Source organism: Staurois parvus, unplaced genomic scaffold, assembly GCF_062004578.1.
Source record: "Staurois parvus isolate SC_StPar_1 unplaced genomic scaffold, SC_StPar_1.0 ptg001823l, whole genome shotgun sequence".
NCBI classification, from domain to species: Eukaryota; Metazoa; Chordata; class Amphibia; order Anura; family Ranidae; genus Staurois; species Staurois parvus.
The window spans coordinates 124,579-143,642 of NW_028319619.1; the positions used below are offsets into that span (position 1 = coordinate 124,579).

General features: G+C 40.2%; 2 protein-coding genes across 2 annotated transcripts in view; both read left to right on the top strand.

Annotated features, from left to right (window-relative positions):
* The window catches only part of INAVA (innate immunity activator), a 112,949-nt gene that overhangs the window by 13,526 nt on the left and 80,359 nt on the right, over nucleotides 1-19,064 (top strand). Inside the window, exon 2 of the mRNA XM_089664065.1 lies at nucleotides 11,079-11,154. Within this exon, the coding sequence (XP_089520191.1) occupies nucleotides 11,100-11,154 (55 nt within the window). The 5' untranslated portion in view covers nucleotides 11,079-11,099. The remainder of the gene's footprint in view (nucleotides 1-11,078; nucleotides 11,155-19,064) is intronic.
* On the top strand, nucleotides 13,275-16,072 carry LOC149434135 (uncharacterized). The gene is given in 1 exon segment (XM_089664067.1): nucleotides 13,275-16,072. A coding segment is annotated over 1 exon segment (2,784 nt). The 3' UTR covers nucleotides 16,059-16,072.

Genomic DNA, 19,064 nt, shown 5'->3' on the forward strand with positions numbered 1-19,064 from the left:
CACATGTATGGGCAACTTTAGGCTGTGCTTGTAGTCCATTCATTCACAAAACACTGTGAATGAATGAGTGTGCGAAGCCCGCCATGGCCACGCTGTTTTTGGAAACTGACACCTAGACGGAGGTCAAATGGGGGGGAGGGGGGGCAGCAGGCGGAGGCTGCAGGATCAGGAACATGCTACATGTTCCACCCTAAAAACAGGTGGAACATGTTCCCAAAGGTGAACTTATCCTTTAAGTTGGTCACTGGCCAACTACAGTAGTAGATTTTTGAACAAACGCTTGAATGAACATTTGAAAAATATCAGTAAATTTGATGACTGTAGTTTGAACGGACTTCAAAATTTTGTTTGCTTATACCATTCGATTTTGTAATGAATAGACTTTCCCAAATGAAAAACTACATACGAACATTTGTTTGCAAAAAAAAATTTAACCCCTTCACGCCAGCACTTCCCGGCCCTTTAAGGGTTTCAGAGGCTGGGATTTAGGGTCATGTAACCGCCGTGACACGCCGTCACATGATCAGGAAAGGTCCAGATCGAAAGGGGAGATCAGGACCTTTCCGTGAGTAGTGGACATGTGTGCTGGGAGGGTGCAGGGCGCGCGCTCCCAGCGCATATGTCTTTTTTTAACAGAACGCAAATGTGCGGCCGCTCGGCGTCTAGGCCCAGACGCCGGGAGGCCGCACATTTGTGTTCGGCCAGCATGAAGAGGTTAAACCCTGCTCCTTCAAATTTTCTCGTCACTACGGCCCCACGAAAAAGACCTTTGATTTGACCCCACTAACCATTAGAAAATCAAACAAACTTTCTTAAAATGAAAAATGTTCTACTAGTGTACGGCCAGCTCTAGGGTTTACGTATCTGCTAACTTCTTCAGCATTAATAGATGAGCTGATAAGACTGTGCACTCTCAGTCTTTAGATAGTGGAGGCTGCTGTAGGTATCATGAATTTTTGCATTTAGATCAATGACTGCTTTTTTTTTTGCAGAGGAAAACAGAAAAAGAAACACCTTAAGATAGAACGACAACATAATGAAAATATTATAAAGTCTTAATATAGGTGTTACAATAGAATTAATCAAACAGAGAAAATTAGGGTTAATCAATTGAAGCAAATAGAATAGAGTCTTGCAGAAATATTGAACATAGTTTTTTTTTTTTTCTCCTCCCTTTTTCTTCCCTTTTAAGTTGTGGTTTTAAACCAGTTGGATCAAGGTTTCCAATTTTTATCAAATATGATAAATTTTGTCACTGCTTTACAGTATTCATTTTGGCCTTTTACATTTCATATGAACTGAATATAGCAAGACATATTAAGGTACATATTACGGTTCTCTATACACTAAGGCATTGGCTGTGGTTTACATCTATAGTTTCATATGGGCACAGACTATCAGTATATTATGCCTTCATTTAGCAGGAACAGGGATCGTTTATCATCATAGGATAAACAGTACACTTCCTGTTAACAAACCTTTCTAACATATTTACAAGAACAAGATGACTGATAATAAAAGTGATATTCCTGTGATAATAAATGTATTTCCTCAGGCTGCACTTCACATAAATGCTGAACTTGGTATCAAGTAAATAAGCTTAAATGTGTAATGTGAATGAAGTCCTATCTTTTTGCCTTTGTGCATTTTATTTGTAACAGCACACTTTACATAGTAATATATAGCCTTTTAGATCAGGGTCACAGCATCACCCAATTATTCAAAAAATAAGGTTTATTCCACATTTTTGGATAGTGGGTAGAGCCATGAAAATCATTCCTTAGGTTCACTGTACATTCAGAACCACTACTTTTCAGCACAGATACAGCCTTAAGGCTGGTACACATGGGATGAATATTGGTTGGGTCAACATAAACTGACTGACATTCGGCCCATGTATACAGCAGCCTGTCCAACAGAAGCCAGTCTGATGAACGACTTTTATTGAGTGGGCATGCTGGAAAACCAGCATCTGACCAGGGCTTGCAGCCAATGGCTGTTGAGGTAAGTCCAAGAAAACAGCCCTCCAATAAGCCCATGTGAAGCATGGTAGACTATTCTAAAACCAGATGGTATCTACATGTATTACCCAAAACAAGGGGTTTAATCCTTGTTTCTGGATAGTTCTATGAACAAGAAGATCTGGAAGTAAAGTAGTCCCAGGGGCACAAAAAAATTTTTTTTCATGATTCTGCCCACTATCCACAAATGAGGAGAGATGGACGTGAGAAAAGGCTCTGCTGGTTCAGTGAAGGACTTTTTGGTTCCTCTTGCCCTACCCACCTTAACATATTTCTCATTGTTCTGGTTATAACCCAAGTCAATGTTCAGAGGGGAGTTACTACCAATGATTCTACCACGCCTGCACTGAGAATTTCAGATGCCATTGTGTTGTACTAATGTATATAGTAAATGTGAATAAAAAGTCAAGTCTCAAATTGTTTTGTACAAGTATGAGAACTTTTACAGAAACAGTTCTGAATAGTACAAGTAGATTTACATACATTGCCTTGTATTTTATGGTTATTGCCTCTGAAGATCACCCGCTTTCAGATGAAGAAATAATTAGGGTATTCAAATAATCTGTAAATGTGTCTTCCAAATATTGTCTTCCAACCACACTAGTTCCCTCCCACCCTAATGCAATTAAAGGTGGCAGTACATGGTTCATTTTTTTGTTCACCCAGTGGGCTGAATGAAAAAAAATGAACAGATTCCCCCATCCACACATTTGAGGTGGATGGGGAAATTCTCCCCCACTGTCAGAATACACAGATCAGCTCTGTTTGAGCGTCTTTCATCCAACAGGGAGGTTGAACACAAGTCGATCAGTAAATCAACTTTTGTTCAATTGCAGTGGCCACATATGGATCGAAAATTTGTGAGGTCCCTGCTGAACCAGCTAAATTTTGATCTGTCTGCAGCCACCTTAAAGTGGAACTGCACTACATCTGAACACCACAAACCAAAAATGCATTTTTATTCATTTTTAATATTCAAAGAAAACTCACACATCCATCCATGCTTTATTTTGTTGAGAAATCATTTTGAAAAACACCCCCTAGCATTTCTGGCTGTGGCCATCTTGATTAATGGCATATTATTCATGTATCATTTACTTCCTGGAGTACGTCTGCCCTCAACTCAGGCTGCCCACAATGCATAGGCTGTGCTGAGAATCCTCCCTCCCCGCCTAAAGACTGCTGGGATATATGACTTAATTTGCCTAGGCATGAAAACCAGGAAGTAAATGAAGGAATGTACAAAAAAAACTTTAACTCAAGTAAATATGACATAATTTCCTATCTATTTACTAATGCTAGTAGCATAAGGGTCCTTTCTCGTGGGCATTCTGTTTTTTTCATCAATACAGTCATGTTATTTCAAAGAAAAAATGGATCAGTTTATATCTGTTTTACTTCAGTTTTTTCATCCGTTTACATCTTTTATCAGTTTACAACCGTTTTTCATCCTCTTTTGTCCGTCTTCATCTGTTTACATCCGTTTTTTGTCCCTTTTACTACCTTTTTTCATCTGTTCCAGTTTTTGTTAACGAAAGAAAAATAGGGTTTTCTTCCGTTCAAAAAAATAGTTAACAGATACGGACATTAACAGATGTAAACGGATCATCCATTTACATCCGCTAGTCCATAGAAATACATGGTTTCCATTTTTCATTCGTAAATGGACAAATGAAAAACGGACATACGGAACACCCATGTGAAAGAGATCCAAGGATTAAAAATAGTCCATGTTGATTGAGAGAGGGAAGTTCCGCTTTAAGTCTGTGGATCAAGAGCAGGAGGCAGAGGAAAGGAACTCCTACAAATCTGCTGAAAGACCAGACTGTTATGATTGCCTCTGATATGTTTTTAGTGGGCGGGAGTGTTAGGAGATTAAAAAGCAAATGTGATTCCCACTCCATGCATCCAGTGAAAAAGTAACATCTCATACTCCCCACTGCTCAATTGTTTTATGGCTGCTTTACAACATAACATTGCAGTGCACTCGGTTAATGCATGTGAGTTAACACATTATGTTGAACATTACTGTGCACTGTGTTAAGACAGTCTGTTCCTTTTGAATGGGCTAGCTGGAAACCTTAACACACTAAAGATCACACATGCCCTCTTTTTTTTAATGCAGTGCACTAAGCATGGCATGTGCATTGTGGTAGATGACGGTGTGCATGCATTGCCTACTACTGTAGCAGTGCATTGGGGTACTTTTTAAAATGTGCATTACTGTGAGGCAATCATATGAAGGATAACCAAGGTGCTACAATTTTACTATGTGGAGCAGGACATAATGTTGTCTTTCAATGAACCAACCACACTCATTGGAAAGAAATAGATTTCCTTCATACCATAAAGTGCATAAATTCTATGAGTACAGAGCACATTTCTAGGAAGGAACGTCTCATGGCTAATTGTAAAGGCAAGATTTAACCTAATGCTGTAGAGCACAGAAAGATTGTTTCAACAGCAAGAACATGCCAAAAAGACAAACAAGTAATCCATTTACAGTGGGGATCAAAAGTTTGGGCACCCCAGCTAAAAATTTGTATTAATGTGCATAAAGAAGCCAAGGAAAAATGGAAAAATCTCCAAAAGGCATCAAATTACAGATTAGACATTCTTATAATATGTCAACAAAAGTTAGATTTTATTTCCATCATTTACACCTTCAAAATAACAGAAAACAAAAAAATGGCATCTGCAAAAGTTTGGGCACCCTGCAGAATTTATAGCATGCACTGCCCCCTTTGCAAAGCTGAGACCTGCCAGTGTCATGGATTGTTCTCAATCATCGTCTGGGAAGACCAGGTTATGTCAATCTTAAAGGCTTTAAATGCCCAGACTCATCTGACCTTGCCCCAACAATCAGCACCATGGGTTCTTCTAAGCAGTTGTCTAGAAAACTGAAACTGAAAATAGTTGACGCTCACAAAGCTGGAGAAGGCTATAAGAAGATAGCAAAGCGTTTTCAGATGTCAATATCCTCTGTTCGGAATGTAATTAAGAAATGGCAGTCATCAGGAACAGTGGAAGTTAAAGCAAGATCTGGAAGACCAAGAAAAATATCAGACAGAACAGCTCGCAGGATTGTGAGAAAAACAATTCAAAACCCACATTTGACAGCACGATCCCTCCAGAAAGTTCTGGCAGAAACTAGAGTTGTGGTACACTATTCCACTATAAAGAGATACTTGTACAAATATGGTCTTCATGGAAGAGTCATTAGAAGAAAACCTCTTCTACGTCCTCACCACAAAAATCATCATTTGAACTTTGCAAATGAACATATAGACAAGCCTGATGCATTTTGGAAACAAGTTCTGTGGACCGATGAGGTTAAAATTTAACTTTTTGGCCGGAATGAGCAAAGGTACGTTTGGAGAAGAAGGGGCACAGAATTTAATGAAAAGAACCTCTGTCCAACTGTTAAGCATGGGGTTGGATCAATCATGCTTTGGGGTTGTGTTGCAGCCAGTGGCACAGGGAACATCTCACGAGTAGAAGGAAAAATGGATTCAATAAAATTTCAGCAAATTTTGGATGGTAACTTGATGCCATCTGTGAAAAAGCTGAAGTTAAAGAGAGGATGGCTTCTACAAATGGATAATGATCCTAAACACACCTCAAAATCCACGGAGGATTACATCAAGAGGCGTAAACTGAAGGTTTTGCCATGGCCTTCACAATCTCCTGACCTCAACATAATTGAAAATCTATGGATAGACCTTAAAAGAGCAGTGCGTGACAGACAGCCCAGAAATCTCAAAGAACTGGAAGACTTTTGTAAGGAAGAATGGGCAAAGATACCTCAAACAAGAATTGAAAGACTCTTGGCTGGCTACAAAAAGCGTTTACAAGCTGTGATACTTGCCAAAGGGGGCAGTACAAGATATTAACTCTGCAGGGTGCCCAAACATTTGCAGACGCCATTTTTTTGTTTTCTGTTATTTTTAAAGTGTAAATGATAGAAATAAAATCTAACTTTGTTGACATATTATAAGAATGTCTAATCTGTAATTTGATGCCTTTTGGAGATTTTTCCATCTTTCCTTGGCTTCTTTATGCACATTAATACAATTTTTTAGCTGGGGTGCCCAAACTTTCGATCCCCACTGTATTTACATTTATTTTGTTTTTTGGTTTAATAACCACTTGCCCTCCTGAGGATTTACCCCCCTTAATGACCAGGCCTCTTTTTGCTACTCAGCGCTGCACTAATTCAACTGATAATTGCGCGGTCATACAATGCTGTACCCAAATGAAATTTACATCCTTTTTTTCACAGAAATAGAGCATTCTTTTGGTGGTATTTGATCACCTGTGCGCTTTTTATTTTTTTACGCTATAAACAAAAAAGGCCAAACATTTTGAAGAAAAAATATTTTTTATTTTCGGCTATAAAAAATTTATAGTAAACTCAAAGTTAGTTATAAATTTAGGCCAAAATGTATTCTGCTACATGTTTTTGGTTACAAAAATCCCAATAAGTGTATATTGATTGCTTTGTGTGAACGTTATAGTGTCTACAAACTATGGTATAGATATTGCAATTTACGCAATTTGTTTGCTATACAGCACTGCACTAGTTTAACTGACAATTGCACAGTTATGCAATACGGTACATAAATGAAATTTATGTACTTTTTTCACACAAATAGAGCTTTCTTTTGGTGGTATTTTATCACCTGTGTGTTTTTTATTTTTGGCGCTATAAACAAAAAAAGTTTTGAGAAAAAAAAATGTTTGAAAAAAATGATATTTTCTCCTTTCTGTCATAAAAAATATCCAAAAAAACTAAAATTTCGTCATAAATTTAGGCCAATATGCATTCTGCTACATGTTTTTGGTTACAAAAATCCCAAAAAGTGTATATTGATTGCTTTGTGTGAAAGTTATAGCATCTACAAACTAGGGTATAGATAATGGAATTTACACAGCTTTTACTTTCTGACTGCCCATCATATTCCTTGAGGTGCTAAAATACCAGAATAGTACAAACACCCCCAAATGACCCCTTTTCAGAAAATAGATACCCTAAGCTATCTGCTGAGAGGCATATTGAGTCCATGGAAGGTTAATTTTTTTTCCCACAAATTTCTGGAAAATGACAAAAAACTTTTTTTTTTTTTTTACACAAAGTTGTCATTTAAATTATATATTTCTCACACAAGTCATGGGTATATGTGGAATTACATCCCTAAATACATTCTGCTACTTCTGCCGAGTATGGGGATACCACATGTGTGAGACTTTTTGGGAGCCTAGCCACATACAGGAGTCTGAAATCCAATGACCACTTTGAAAGCCTGAAGGTGCGTAACTTCCTCATTTCACTTCCTCACTACCTATCACAGCTTCAGAGGCCCTGAAATGCCAGGATAGCACCAAACCACCCCAAATTACCCCTTTTTGGAATGTAGACACCCCAAGGAATTTAAAAAGGGGCGTGATGAGTATTTTGCAGATCTCATTTTTTCTCACAAGGTTTTGAAATATAAATAACGAAAAAAAAAATGTTTTTGTTTTTTTTTCTTCAATTTTCAAAAACTTGTGGCAACAAACGAGATCTGCAAAATACTCACCATGCTTCTGATCAAATTCCTTGGGATGTCTACTTTCCAAAAAGTGGTCATTTGGGGGGGGGGGGGGGAGTTTGGTGCTATCCTGGCATTTCAGGGCCTCCCTGACTACCTATCACAGTTTTGAAGTGTAATTAGGAAATAAAGCCCTTTAAAAGCCTGACGGTGCTTATTGGATTTTCTGGTCCTGTACTTGGCTAGACTGCCAAAACGTCTCTCACATGTGGTACCCCCATACTCGGGAGAAGTAACAGAATGTATTTTGGGGAGTAATTCCACACATACCCATGGCATGTGTGAGCAATAAATCATTTAATTGACAACTTTGTGCAAAAAAAACCAAACTTTTTTTTGTAATTTTCCAAAAATTTGTAGTAAAAAAATAAATTCTTCTGTTGATTCAACATGCCTCTCAGCAAATAGCTTGGGGTGTCTACTTCCCAAAAAGGGGTAGTTTTGGTGGGTGAGGGCATTTTATGCCCATCATTAGAAGTTTATGCCACACATCATTCACTCTTCTAACCACCTGAAGACCAAGCTTTTTCTAACGCTTTTTGTTCACATGAAATAGATCTGTATTTTTTTGCTAGGAAATTAATTTAAACCCCAAACATTATATATTTTTTTAAAGCAAACACCCTAGTGAATAAAATGGTGGGTGCTGCAATTTTTATGCCACATTGTACTCGCGCAGCGATTTTTCAAACGCAATTTTAAAAAAAAATACACCTTTTTTACTTTTAATGCACAAAAATACTAAATATTGGCCAATTATTTGGTAAAAATATAAAAGATGATGGTATGCCGAGTAAATAGATACATACATGACATGCTTTAAAACTGCACATGCCCCAATCAATGGCGATAAACTGCATACATTTTTACAATCCATAGGAAACATTTTAAAAGCCTTTACAAGCTACTATTTTAGATTTACAGAGGAGGTCTAGTGTTAGAATTACTGCCCTTGATCTGACGTTCGTGGCGATACCTCACATGCATGGTGCAATCGCTGTTTCTATACTGGCACAGGGTCAATGCTCACGAACGCAGATGCACGCGTGCGCAGGGGGGTGAGGGTACTTTTTTTTTAAGTTATTTTGATTTTTTTTATTATTTTTACACTGTCCCCTTCATTTTTTTTTTTAATCACTTTTAATGCTATCACAGGAAATGCAAATATCCCCTATCACTTCAATGGGTATTGTCATATATTCTTTTTTGAGAAATCTGGGTTCTATTAGACTCTAGATATCTCCTATGCCCTTACATTATCTAATCAAATCAAGATCGGTGTGATCAGATGCTTTCCCAATTTATAAATGGCGCTGTTTATATCCTGTGAAACTGAAGTGATGAAATGCTTGTAGTTTCCGATTTCTTAGGCTATAGAGCTGATTGGCACCATTCTAGTCTCCAATCAGCTCTATGGTCAGCTAGCAGAAACACCGGCTGCATTCTCAGGTTGCCCCGATGGCTCGGGACTGCCCGAGAAGGCCGTGGAAGGCAGTGGGGGAGGGGGGCATCGTCTTCTGCTGCTTGTAAAAGTAATCCTGCAGCTAATTAGCCACTAGGATTGCTTTTACATGAAAGCCGATCGTTAGCTGAAAAAAAAATACCAGGATAATGCCTGCAGCTGTAGGCATCATGCTGGTATAACCATTCAAAGTCCAGTGATGTACCAGTAACTCGGTTTATGAATTGAATTCGTTCTGCAGGACGTTTCATATAGCGAACAATTCGTAAACCGAAACACTCTTTCCCATAGGAATGCACTGAAAACCAATTAATCCGTGCCTATTGGGGGCTCATGTCCTGGGGATCCCTGTTGCCACTATGAGACTGATACATACTATTTGTGTTGCCACTTTGTGGGCTATTGCCTTACACTGGAAGTCCAATACTGTACCCTTGGCCTCCGTTTTACACAGGGCTGATGCCGTGATGCTCATGGAACGAATTCATTATACTTTACTGGATGGGATGCACTTATTTGATAAAAAATGGGAATCATGGAGGGATTGTAGACATTTATTGCATGATTAACAAAATTCCAAGTGATGGTTGACTGGCATATACTGTTGACAGTTGTATCATTCAGCCTACTTTATTGTCTACATATTTCCTGTACTTGCAATCTATTCTTTTCTATTTCCTCTTTTTTTTTATGTTAATATACTTTTCTGCATTGTATCTTTCAAAAGTGCTTTGTTTTTGCTGTGAGAATCATTTGAAAATGTACCATTGTTTTACAGTTTACCTTTGCAAAATAAAACCGTTTGTAAACAAAAAAAATCTGATGCACAGTCAGAGATGATCTGGGCAGCGGTGGGGACATTGACAAGCACCAATCTCCCTTTATGGCTTTCAATGAAGCCAATTCCTCCTCACCCCCCCACGGCTTTCAGCTGATTCATTGAAAGCCATACAGGGAGATCGATTCTGGTCACTGTCCCTCTGCTGCACCAATCATCCCTGACTCCTGATACATGTCATCCATGTGTGCAGGGTGTGTGCAGTGAACACCCTGCACCCATGGATGACATGCCACTATCTGTCACCTTCTCACTGCCCACCGGCTCCATCACCAGTAGCGTGTACAAGGCACTATGACTGCCCAGGACCTTGACTCACTCTGCCACTACCTGAAGTAAAAGGTAAGCTACATCCAGGATTGGAGACTGCCTCCTTCTCTGCTCCCCACACGGTCACCAAACAGTAAACCTCTCACAGGGCCCCCTACTGACCCCAGGCCCATGGGCAATGCCTGAATGGTCAGTCCGCCCCTGTGTCAGTGTTATATATAGGAAATAGCACTCAGTGTGCAGATGTCAGTGTTATATATAGGTAATAGCACTCACTAAGTGCTATTACCTCTATATACCATGGATATCTTACACTAAGTGCTAGTTCCCATATATAACACTGATATCTGTACACTGAGTGGCACTCAGTGTACAGATATCAGTGTGCACTAAGTGAATAGAGATCAGTGTTATTGCTGTATAGGGAATAGCACTTGGTGTATGGGCACTGGGCAGTTACTGTCATACTCAGTCTGCCTGGTAGAGATGAAAGAAGAGTGCATGCAACCGCTGGGCTGGCGATCACTGACCTGCTGCACACAAGGCAGGTTACCATTCTCCCTCTCTCCCCAGACGGGTGCCCTTCTAGGAAGGGCACCTGTAGGTCACTCCTGCCAACTCCTTCCTATTCTAGCTCCAGCAAAAGAAGGTCAGGTCTACTATATGTTACAGACCAAAAATATTCAAATTAAATATAGCTGTGGTTACAAAACTACATGAGTGAACATTTAGGCAACCTTATTTCCTATTTCGGAAAGTTTGATTTGTACATGTTGAATTCTGACAATTTAATCCCACCAGTGGTACGTTTTCTAGCATACAGAATATGTGTGTGTGAGATTTCTCTGTAGTCTACCTTGTAAATATTTATTTTCACTTTGATTGTTTCTTCCTAGAAATTCCAATAAACATTCACCATGGGAGTCCAAGAAGAAACAAATGACAGAGAAATGGACTATATCATCCAACCAGGTGACTACACAAGTTAAATATATGGAAAACCAAAGCACTAAAAATCTAGGCGATATCATTTAGGCTAGTTCTTATCATGCATTCATGCATACCTACACCTCACCTCTTTTATGGCATCACAGTGGCTACGTGGTTAGCACTTCTACCTAGCCGCACTACGGTCATTGGTTTGAATCCCAACCGTGGTACTCCCTGCCTAGAATTTGCATGCTCTCCCTGTGTCTGCGTTAGTTTTCTCCAGGTACTCCGGTTTCCTCTCACACTCTAAAGACATGCTGGTAGGTTAATTGGCCCTAGTATGTTTATGTATGTACTGTATATGCATTAGGGACCTTAGATTGCATGCTCCTTGAGGGTTAGGGACTGATGTGAATGTACAATATATGTAACGAGCTATGTAAATTGATGGCGCTATATAAGTATCTGTAATAAAGAAAGTAAAAATATCAGATGTGTTGTGATGCATTTTCCAGTGCAGTCAAATACAAGAAAATACTTTGTTTTCAACAGAATGCAAACACCAATGTGTTGCATGGCAGTACATTGACTAAAACACATTGACCTGTAGTTTGTCATTCAAGTGAATTTGAAAGTAGCCTTTAATCACTTGCCCTCCAGAGGATTTATTCCCCTTCCTGACCAGGCCTTTTTTTGTGATACGGCGCTGTGTTGCTTTAACTGACAATTGCATAGTCATGCAACACTGTACATAAATTAAATGTATGTAATTTCATTCCCACAAATAGAGATTTCTTTTGGTGGTAATTGATCACCTCTGCAGTTTTTAATTTTTGCGCTATAAACAAAAAAGAACAATTTTGAAAAAAAAAAAAAAGTATTTTTGACTTTTTGCTATAAAACATATCCAATGCAAAAATTTTAAAAATCAAATTTCTTCATAAATGTAGGCCAAAATGTATTCTTCTACATGTCTTTGCTAAAAATAAATCCCAATAGGTGTATATTAATTGGTTTATGGTAAAGTTATAGTGTCTACAAATGGCAGTATATATACTGCAGTTTTTTATATATATATACTAGTAATGAGTTCGTTCAGTGACTTATTGCAGTACTGCGGTGGGCATTCTGACACTGGGTGGGAACTGACTAACTGCCACTGACATCCCCAGTGACACTAATACAGTGATCAGTGCTAATAAAAAGCACTGACACTGTACTAAGGACACTGGGTAGGAAGGGGTTAACATCTGGGGCAATCAAAGGGTTAATTGTGTTCTATGTGTGTTTTACATTGTGTGCTGTTTTACTTGGAAGACATTCTGCTTTGTATCTCAGCCCTGACAACGATAACCGAGACCCCGCCGGAAATCGCCAGCTGGGACCCGGTGATTGATATCCCCAAGCAGCCAACAGCGTCGTGGGTAGGGTGGCACATGCGCCCCCTACCCCGAAATGCAAATCACACATTATATATATATATATATATATATATATATATATATTATATGTGCTGCCACGCAGCTTTACTGTTTAGCAGTTGTTATTTACATGTTATGTTATAATGTTATTTGGTATCATCCACACACCCCTGCTGTTTCTGACTAGTTGGTTGCTTCCACCCTTCATTTCCTGGTGTAACACCATTTTTGTTTAGTGGTTATCAAGATACTGTAGAGTGAGGAAGTTGTGTACAGCACTGGAAATTTACCTATGAAAACACCTTTATGTTCATACCTTTGTTACCCAGAAGCATTGGAAATACCTCTGAAGTTGTTATTCATTGAGTAAACTATCTGTTAAGGCGATCATTCAACTTGCTGCACACATTCTGACAGACTGGGTCTAAACGAATCTCGCCACAAGTACAACTGATGCCAAGACAGAACAGTAAATTTCCAGTAAATCTCCATGAGAATTCATCACACAGCCATCTCTGCAGCTTCAGAACTGTGAGTAACCATTCTCCTGTATGAAGAATAGACAAGAATTCATCTTCTTACTGTGCACTGAGTGGAGCATCCAGTGTAAGCCAGGCTGCTGCTCTAGCTGCCTCATTGCAACAAATATTCAGCTCCCCAGCTCAGCCTGCTTGCAAATAAAAGTAACTACAGGCTTCTGCAGATTTCCAACAAGACACTAAAACTACAGCACTTGTCATTATGTGTGACAGAGATCCCACTTATGAGTCACCTGCATGTAATCAAGATAAAACAGACACCATGCTGCATTCTGCCCGTCCTGTTAGAGCCCCTCATCCATCTTTAAAGGCAAGGGAGGCTTATGATGCAAGTAAGGAAGAGACATACAGTAACCTGACTGCATTATGGGAGAAAACTGTAGGTTGTATAACAGCCAGTAATGAAACTAGCAACAATTCTGAGCAATTGAACACTGCCCTCTCAAGGGTTAAGAAGGCATTTGAGAATTATAAAAGACTTTCTGAAAAGTACTCTTCCCTTTTGTCACATTCCAATGTAGAGGAAGCTTCACTAGAATTAAGGAACTTTATTTCTACTGACCAGCAGAGACATATCACTTATCTTGAAGCAAAGACACAGATAGAGGGTAGATTAGCACAACTACATGAAACTACATCCTGTATATCTGCTTCTTCCAGACAATCAGGAAAATCAAATAGATCTGCCCGCTCATATCATAAATCATCTTCTAAGTCATTGCGGTCCTGCTCTGTAAGGTCAACTCTGAGAGACCAAATACTCAAGGCTCGCCAAAAGGTTGCAGTAGCCCAGGTTCAAGCCACCTGTTCTGAAAGAGAAGCAGCCTTCAAGGCCCAGCTAGAAATCCTTCAGAAAAATAGAGAAAAGGAAGTAGCCTTAGCAGAATTATCTGTCTTGGAACAAGCCCTTTTAGAAGAAGAAGGAGCATATTGTCCCAGTTTGGCTGCTTGTCAAGACCCTGTTGAAAGGACCCTACAGTTTGTCTTAACCCAGAACCACGATGATACAGTTCCACCTACAGTTGGAGATTCTTCCCATAATCATCCAGCAAGTCAATCGGAAGGCAACATGTCGTCAAAGCAAGCTGACCAACCAGACGCACCTTCCAACAGAGACACTCCACAACTACCGCGTGACACAAAATTAAGTGTACCAACTTATCCAGCTCATGTGCCACCACAACCATATGTGAACAGAGATTACAAGGGCACAACAGAAGACTACAGAGTGAACTCTATACCTCCTGTAATACAGTTAACTTCAACTTCAAACGCACAGAGATCTTCAGACACCAGACCCTTACCTGGATTGAACCCATCTGCAATACCTTTCTCTCCACCTATCAGCCAGCATCAGATACCAACCATGATCCAAGATGGTGCACCATCAGTATCACCTGTGGATGTAAAAACTGAAAGGGTTGATATTGCAGAGTTCAGCAAGTACATGATTCGGTGAGAGTTAATTACTACTGGACTGTATAGATTCGATGACCACCCAGAGAACTATAGGAGTTGGAGATCTACATTTAAGGCGGTAACCAAGAACTTGGATATTGAACCTCAAGCAGAACTTGACTTACTAATAAGGTGGTTGGGGCGTCAATCTTCAGAACAAGTAAAGAGACTTAAATCCGTCTACATTTATAACTTTGAAGCAGGCCTCAATGCTGCCTGGGAACGTCTGGAACAAGACTATGGGAGCCTCGAAGTCATTGAATCTGCCTTATTCCAGAGACTAAAAGACTTTCCTAAGATTTCTGTTAAGGACAATCATAGGCTTAGAGAGTTAGGTGACCTCCTTCATGAACTTGAAATTGCTAAGTCAGATCCTAGTTTGCCAGGTCTTAGCTATTTAGACACTGCTCAGGGCGTAAATCCTATTGTAGCAAAGTTGCCTAGTCATCTCCAGGGAAAGTGGACTAGCATAGGATCAAAGTATAAATATGAACACCATGTTTCTTTTCCCCCCTTTTCCTATTTTGCAGGGTTCGTGAGGAATATCGCAAGAACCAAGAATGACCCAAGCTTCCTGTATCCAGATACAACCATCTTTCCTTCAACTACTTCAAAGGGTATTGCCACCAACAGTAAATTCAAGGACTTAAGGCATCCTATTGCCGTGAGGAAGACCGCTATCACGTCCAACGTCTTGGCTACAGACACTAAATTACAAGATACCAAGGCAAGCAAGCTTGATCAACAGTGTCCCATTCATAATGCGCCACATTCTCTCTCCAAATGTCGTGCATTTAAGGACAAGCCTATCGAAGAACGCAAGACATTTCTCAAAGAACATAATATCTGTTTCAAGTGTTGTGCATCCTCCGATCATTTTGCTAGAGACTGTAAGATCGCCATCCGATGTTCCCTGTGCAACAGTGTCAAGCATGTGGACGCTCTTCATTCAGACCTGTTCAAAAGGAAACCTTCACCCGGCAGCAACCCCAAGACCACCTCAGATGACGGCGGGGAGAGAACTGAGCAACATGCCAACCCCGTAACCACAAGATGTACAGAGGTGTGTGGAGAAGGGCTTCATAGCAAGTCTTGCAGCAAGATATGTCTTGTAAGGGTTTTTCCTGAAGGATGTCCACAAAATGCCATAAAAATGTATGCCATACTCGACGATCAGAGCAATCGCTCGTTGGCAAGTACAGAATTCTTTGACTTATTCAACATTCATGGAGAGGCCTGGTCCTATACCTTGCAGACATGCGCAGGAAGGGTCAATACTTCTGGAAGAAGAGCCCATGGCTTCATAGTGGCTTCAGAATATGAGAACATAGAGTTTCCTCTTCCTACTCTAATCAAATGTGATCAACTACCGAACAACAGAGAAGAGATCCCCACACCTGAGGTTGCATATCATCACCCTCATTTGAGCCACATTGCTAAATGCATTCCTACACTTAACAAGGATGCGAAGATCTTGATTCTTCTAGGGAGAGACATTCCGAGAGTTCATAAAATAAGAGTTATGTAATGGTCCAGATGATGCTCCTTATGCCCAGAAACTTGATCTTGGATGGGTGATAATAGGAGAAGTTTGTTTAGATCAATCTCACAAGCTCTTGGATGTAGCTTCCTACAAAACTAATGTGGAGGGATCATACACCTATCGATCAATGAAATGTCCATTGCACTATTATGTGAAGGAAAAACTTGATTTCAATCCTGAAGTTCCATATCAAGTACTCCAAGGCATTACCTGCAAGCTCACTTCTCACAAGGATCTTGGTGATGCAGTGTACCAGACTACTTGTGATGACAACAAAATTGCTCCTTTGGTCAAAGACAAGGAGTTCATCAAGATTATGAATGAAGAGTTCTTCAAGGACAACTCCAACAGTTGGGTAGCTCCATTACCCTTTCGTGTACCAAGGCTTACTCTCCCTAACAATCGAGAACAAGCTTTAGTCAGATTTGCTGCACTTAAGAGAACTCTACGCAACAAACCTGAGATGCAAAAGCACTTTCTAGCATTCATGCAGAAGATTCTAGATAACCATCATGCTGAGCCAGCACCAGACCTTGTAGAAGGCGAAGAATGCTGGTACCTTCCATCCTTTGGAGTCTACCATCCTCGTAAACCGGAGCAAATCAGAATCGTCTTCGACTCGAGTGCTCAGTTCAAGGGAACTTCTTTAAACAACGTTCTTCTAACAGGTCCAAATCTAACGAACAACCTTGTAGGAGTGTTGATACGGTTCAGGAAGGAACCCATTGCGGTGACAGCTGACATCCAACAGATGTTCCACTGTTTCGTAGTCAAAGAAGACCACAGAAATTAACTCAGATTCTTGTGGCAACGCAACAATGACATTAATGATCAGGTGATAGATTATCGCATGAGAGTCCATGTCTTTGGCAATAGTCCATCTCCTGCCGTGGCAACTTATGGACTGAGAACAGCACAGGAAGGTGAAAAGGAATTTGGATTTGCCACCAGGCAATTCATTGAGAGAGATTTCTATGTAGATAATGGTCTGAAATCCTTCCCAACACCTGAAGAAGCCATCAATCTGATAAAAAGAACTCAACAGCTCCTGTTGACTGCTAACTTAAGGCTTCATAAGATCGCATCTAATACTAAGTGAAGTAATGAAGGCTTTTAATCCAGAAGATCATGCTAAAGATTTGAAGGATTTGGATTGCCCTACCCACGCAAAGGAGTCTCGGTCTTCTCTGGAATGTAACTTCAGATGCATTCACGTTTCAGGTCTCTGACTCCAAGAAGCCATTCACCAGATGAGGAATCCTGTCAACTGTCAATAGCCTTTACGATCCCCTAGGCTTCGTGACTCCAGTTACCGTCCAAGGGAGATCCATACTCCGTCAGCTTACTGAGAAAGTGACAGATTGGGATGCCCCTCTGCCAGTAGACCTACTACCTAAGTGGGAGAAATGGAGAGACTCCTTGAAGGTATTGGAAGAACTTAATATCCCACGCTGCTATTCACCTACTTCAACTTCAAGAAGTCAGAGGAAAGAGATTCATATCTTTTGTGATGCGTCCACCGAGGCTATAGCGGCCGTGGCTTATCTCAAGATCATAGATCCCTCCGGGAGATCCCATGTCGGGTTTCTTCTAGGAAGAGCCAAGTTATCTCCAAAACCGGCTCACACTATTCCAAGATTAGAATTGTGTGGAGCAACCCTAGCTGTCGAAGTTGCAGAATTCCTGCAAAATGAAATGGACACTGAAATTGATCAGGTTAAGTACTACACTGACAGCAAGGTCGTACTTGGCTACATATGCAACAGTGTAAGAAGGTTCTATGTGTACGTGGCTAACAGGGTAGAACGAATAAGAAAAATCAGTAGACCTGAACAATGGAACTATGTCCCGACTGGTTTGAATCCCGCTGACATTGCCACGAGGTCAGTGCCAGCAGTTGTCCTCACGCAAACCATTTGGTTTACAGGACCCAAGTTTTTAACAAACCAGTCTTCTACAAACTCAGAAGAAGATATCGATTTCTACCTGGTGGATCCAGACACTGATCAGGAAATCTGCCCTGAAGTTATAACATTCAGTTCTAACATTTGCTCAAGAAGAAACTTGGAGGTAAGACGTTTTGAACGTTTCTCTTCTTGGAAAAGATTGGTGAAGACTATAGCAAGATTGAGTCATATTGCACAGATTTTCCGCAAGTCCAACCAGACATCGTCTTGTCATGGATGGCACACTTGCAAGGAGTCATACTTGCATTAGAGTATGAGAAGGCAGAGTTATTTATCATACGTCGTGTGCAAGAAGAAGTCTTTGCAGAAGAGATTAAGTGTTTGAGAGACAATAGACCAGTCTCAAAGGGTAGCCCACTATTCAAACTGAACCCAATAATCGACAATGAAGGTATGCTTAGAGTTGGGGGACGACTGAATAAGTCAAACCTGCTAAGAAGGAAACAGAACCCTTTTATAGTACCAAGAAACCACCATTTGGCAACCTTGATTATCCGGCATTACCATGAGAGAGTCAGACATCAAGGAAGACACTATACGGAAGGTGCTATTAGAGTTGGAGGGTTCTGGATAATTGGAGTGAAAAGACAAATAGCCACGATTATCCATAACTGTGTCAAATGTCAGAAGTTAAGAGGTAGACAGCAGTATCAACAGATGGCTGACCTACCCGCAGACAGACTGAGTGAAGATGCACCCTTTACATATGTTGGAATCGATGTGTTTGGACCATGGATAGTAACAGCCAGAAGAACTCGTGGTGGTGAAGTCAACAGCAAAAGATGGGCTGCAATGTTCACTTGCTTAAGTGTAAGAGCTGTACATATCGAAGTGATTGAGTCAATGGACACTTCAAGTTTTATCAACGCTCTAAGGAGATTTCTTGCTCTAAGAGGTCCTGTGAAGTTGTTGAGATCAGATTGTGGATCTAATTTCATTGGTGCTTGCAGAGAGTTACAGATAGACCAACAACAAGTTGGAAATTATTTGAGTGATCAAGGCTGCGTATGGAAATTCAACCCAC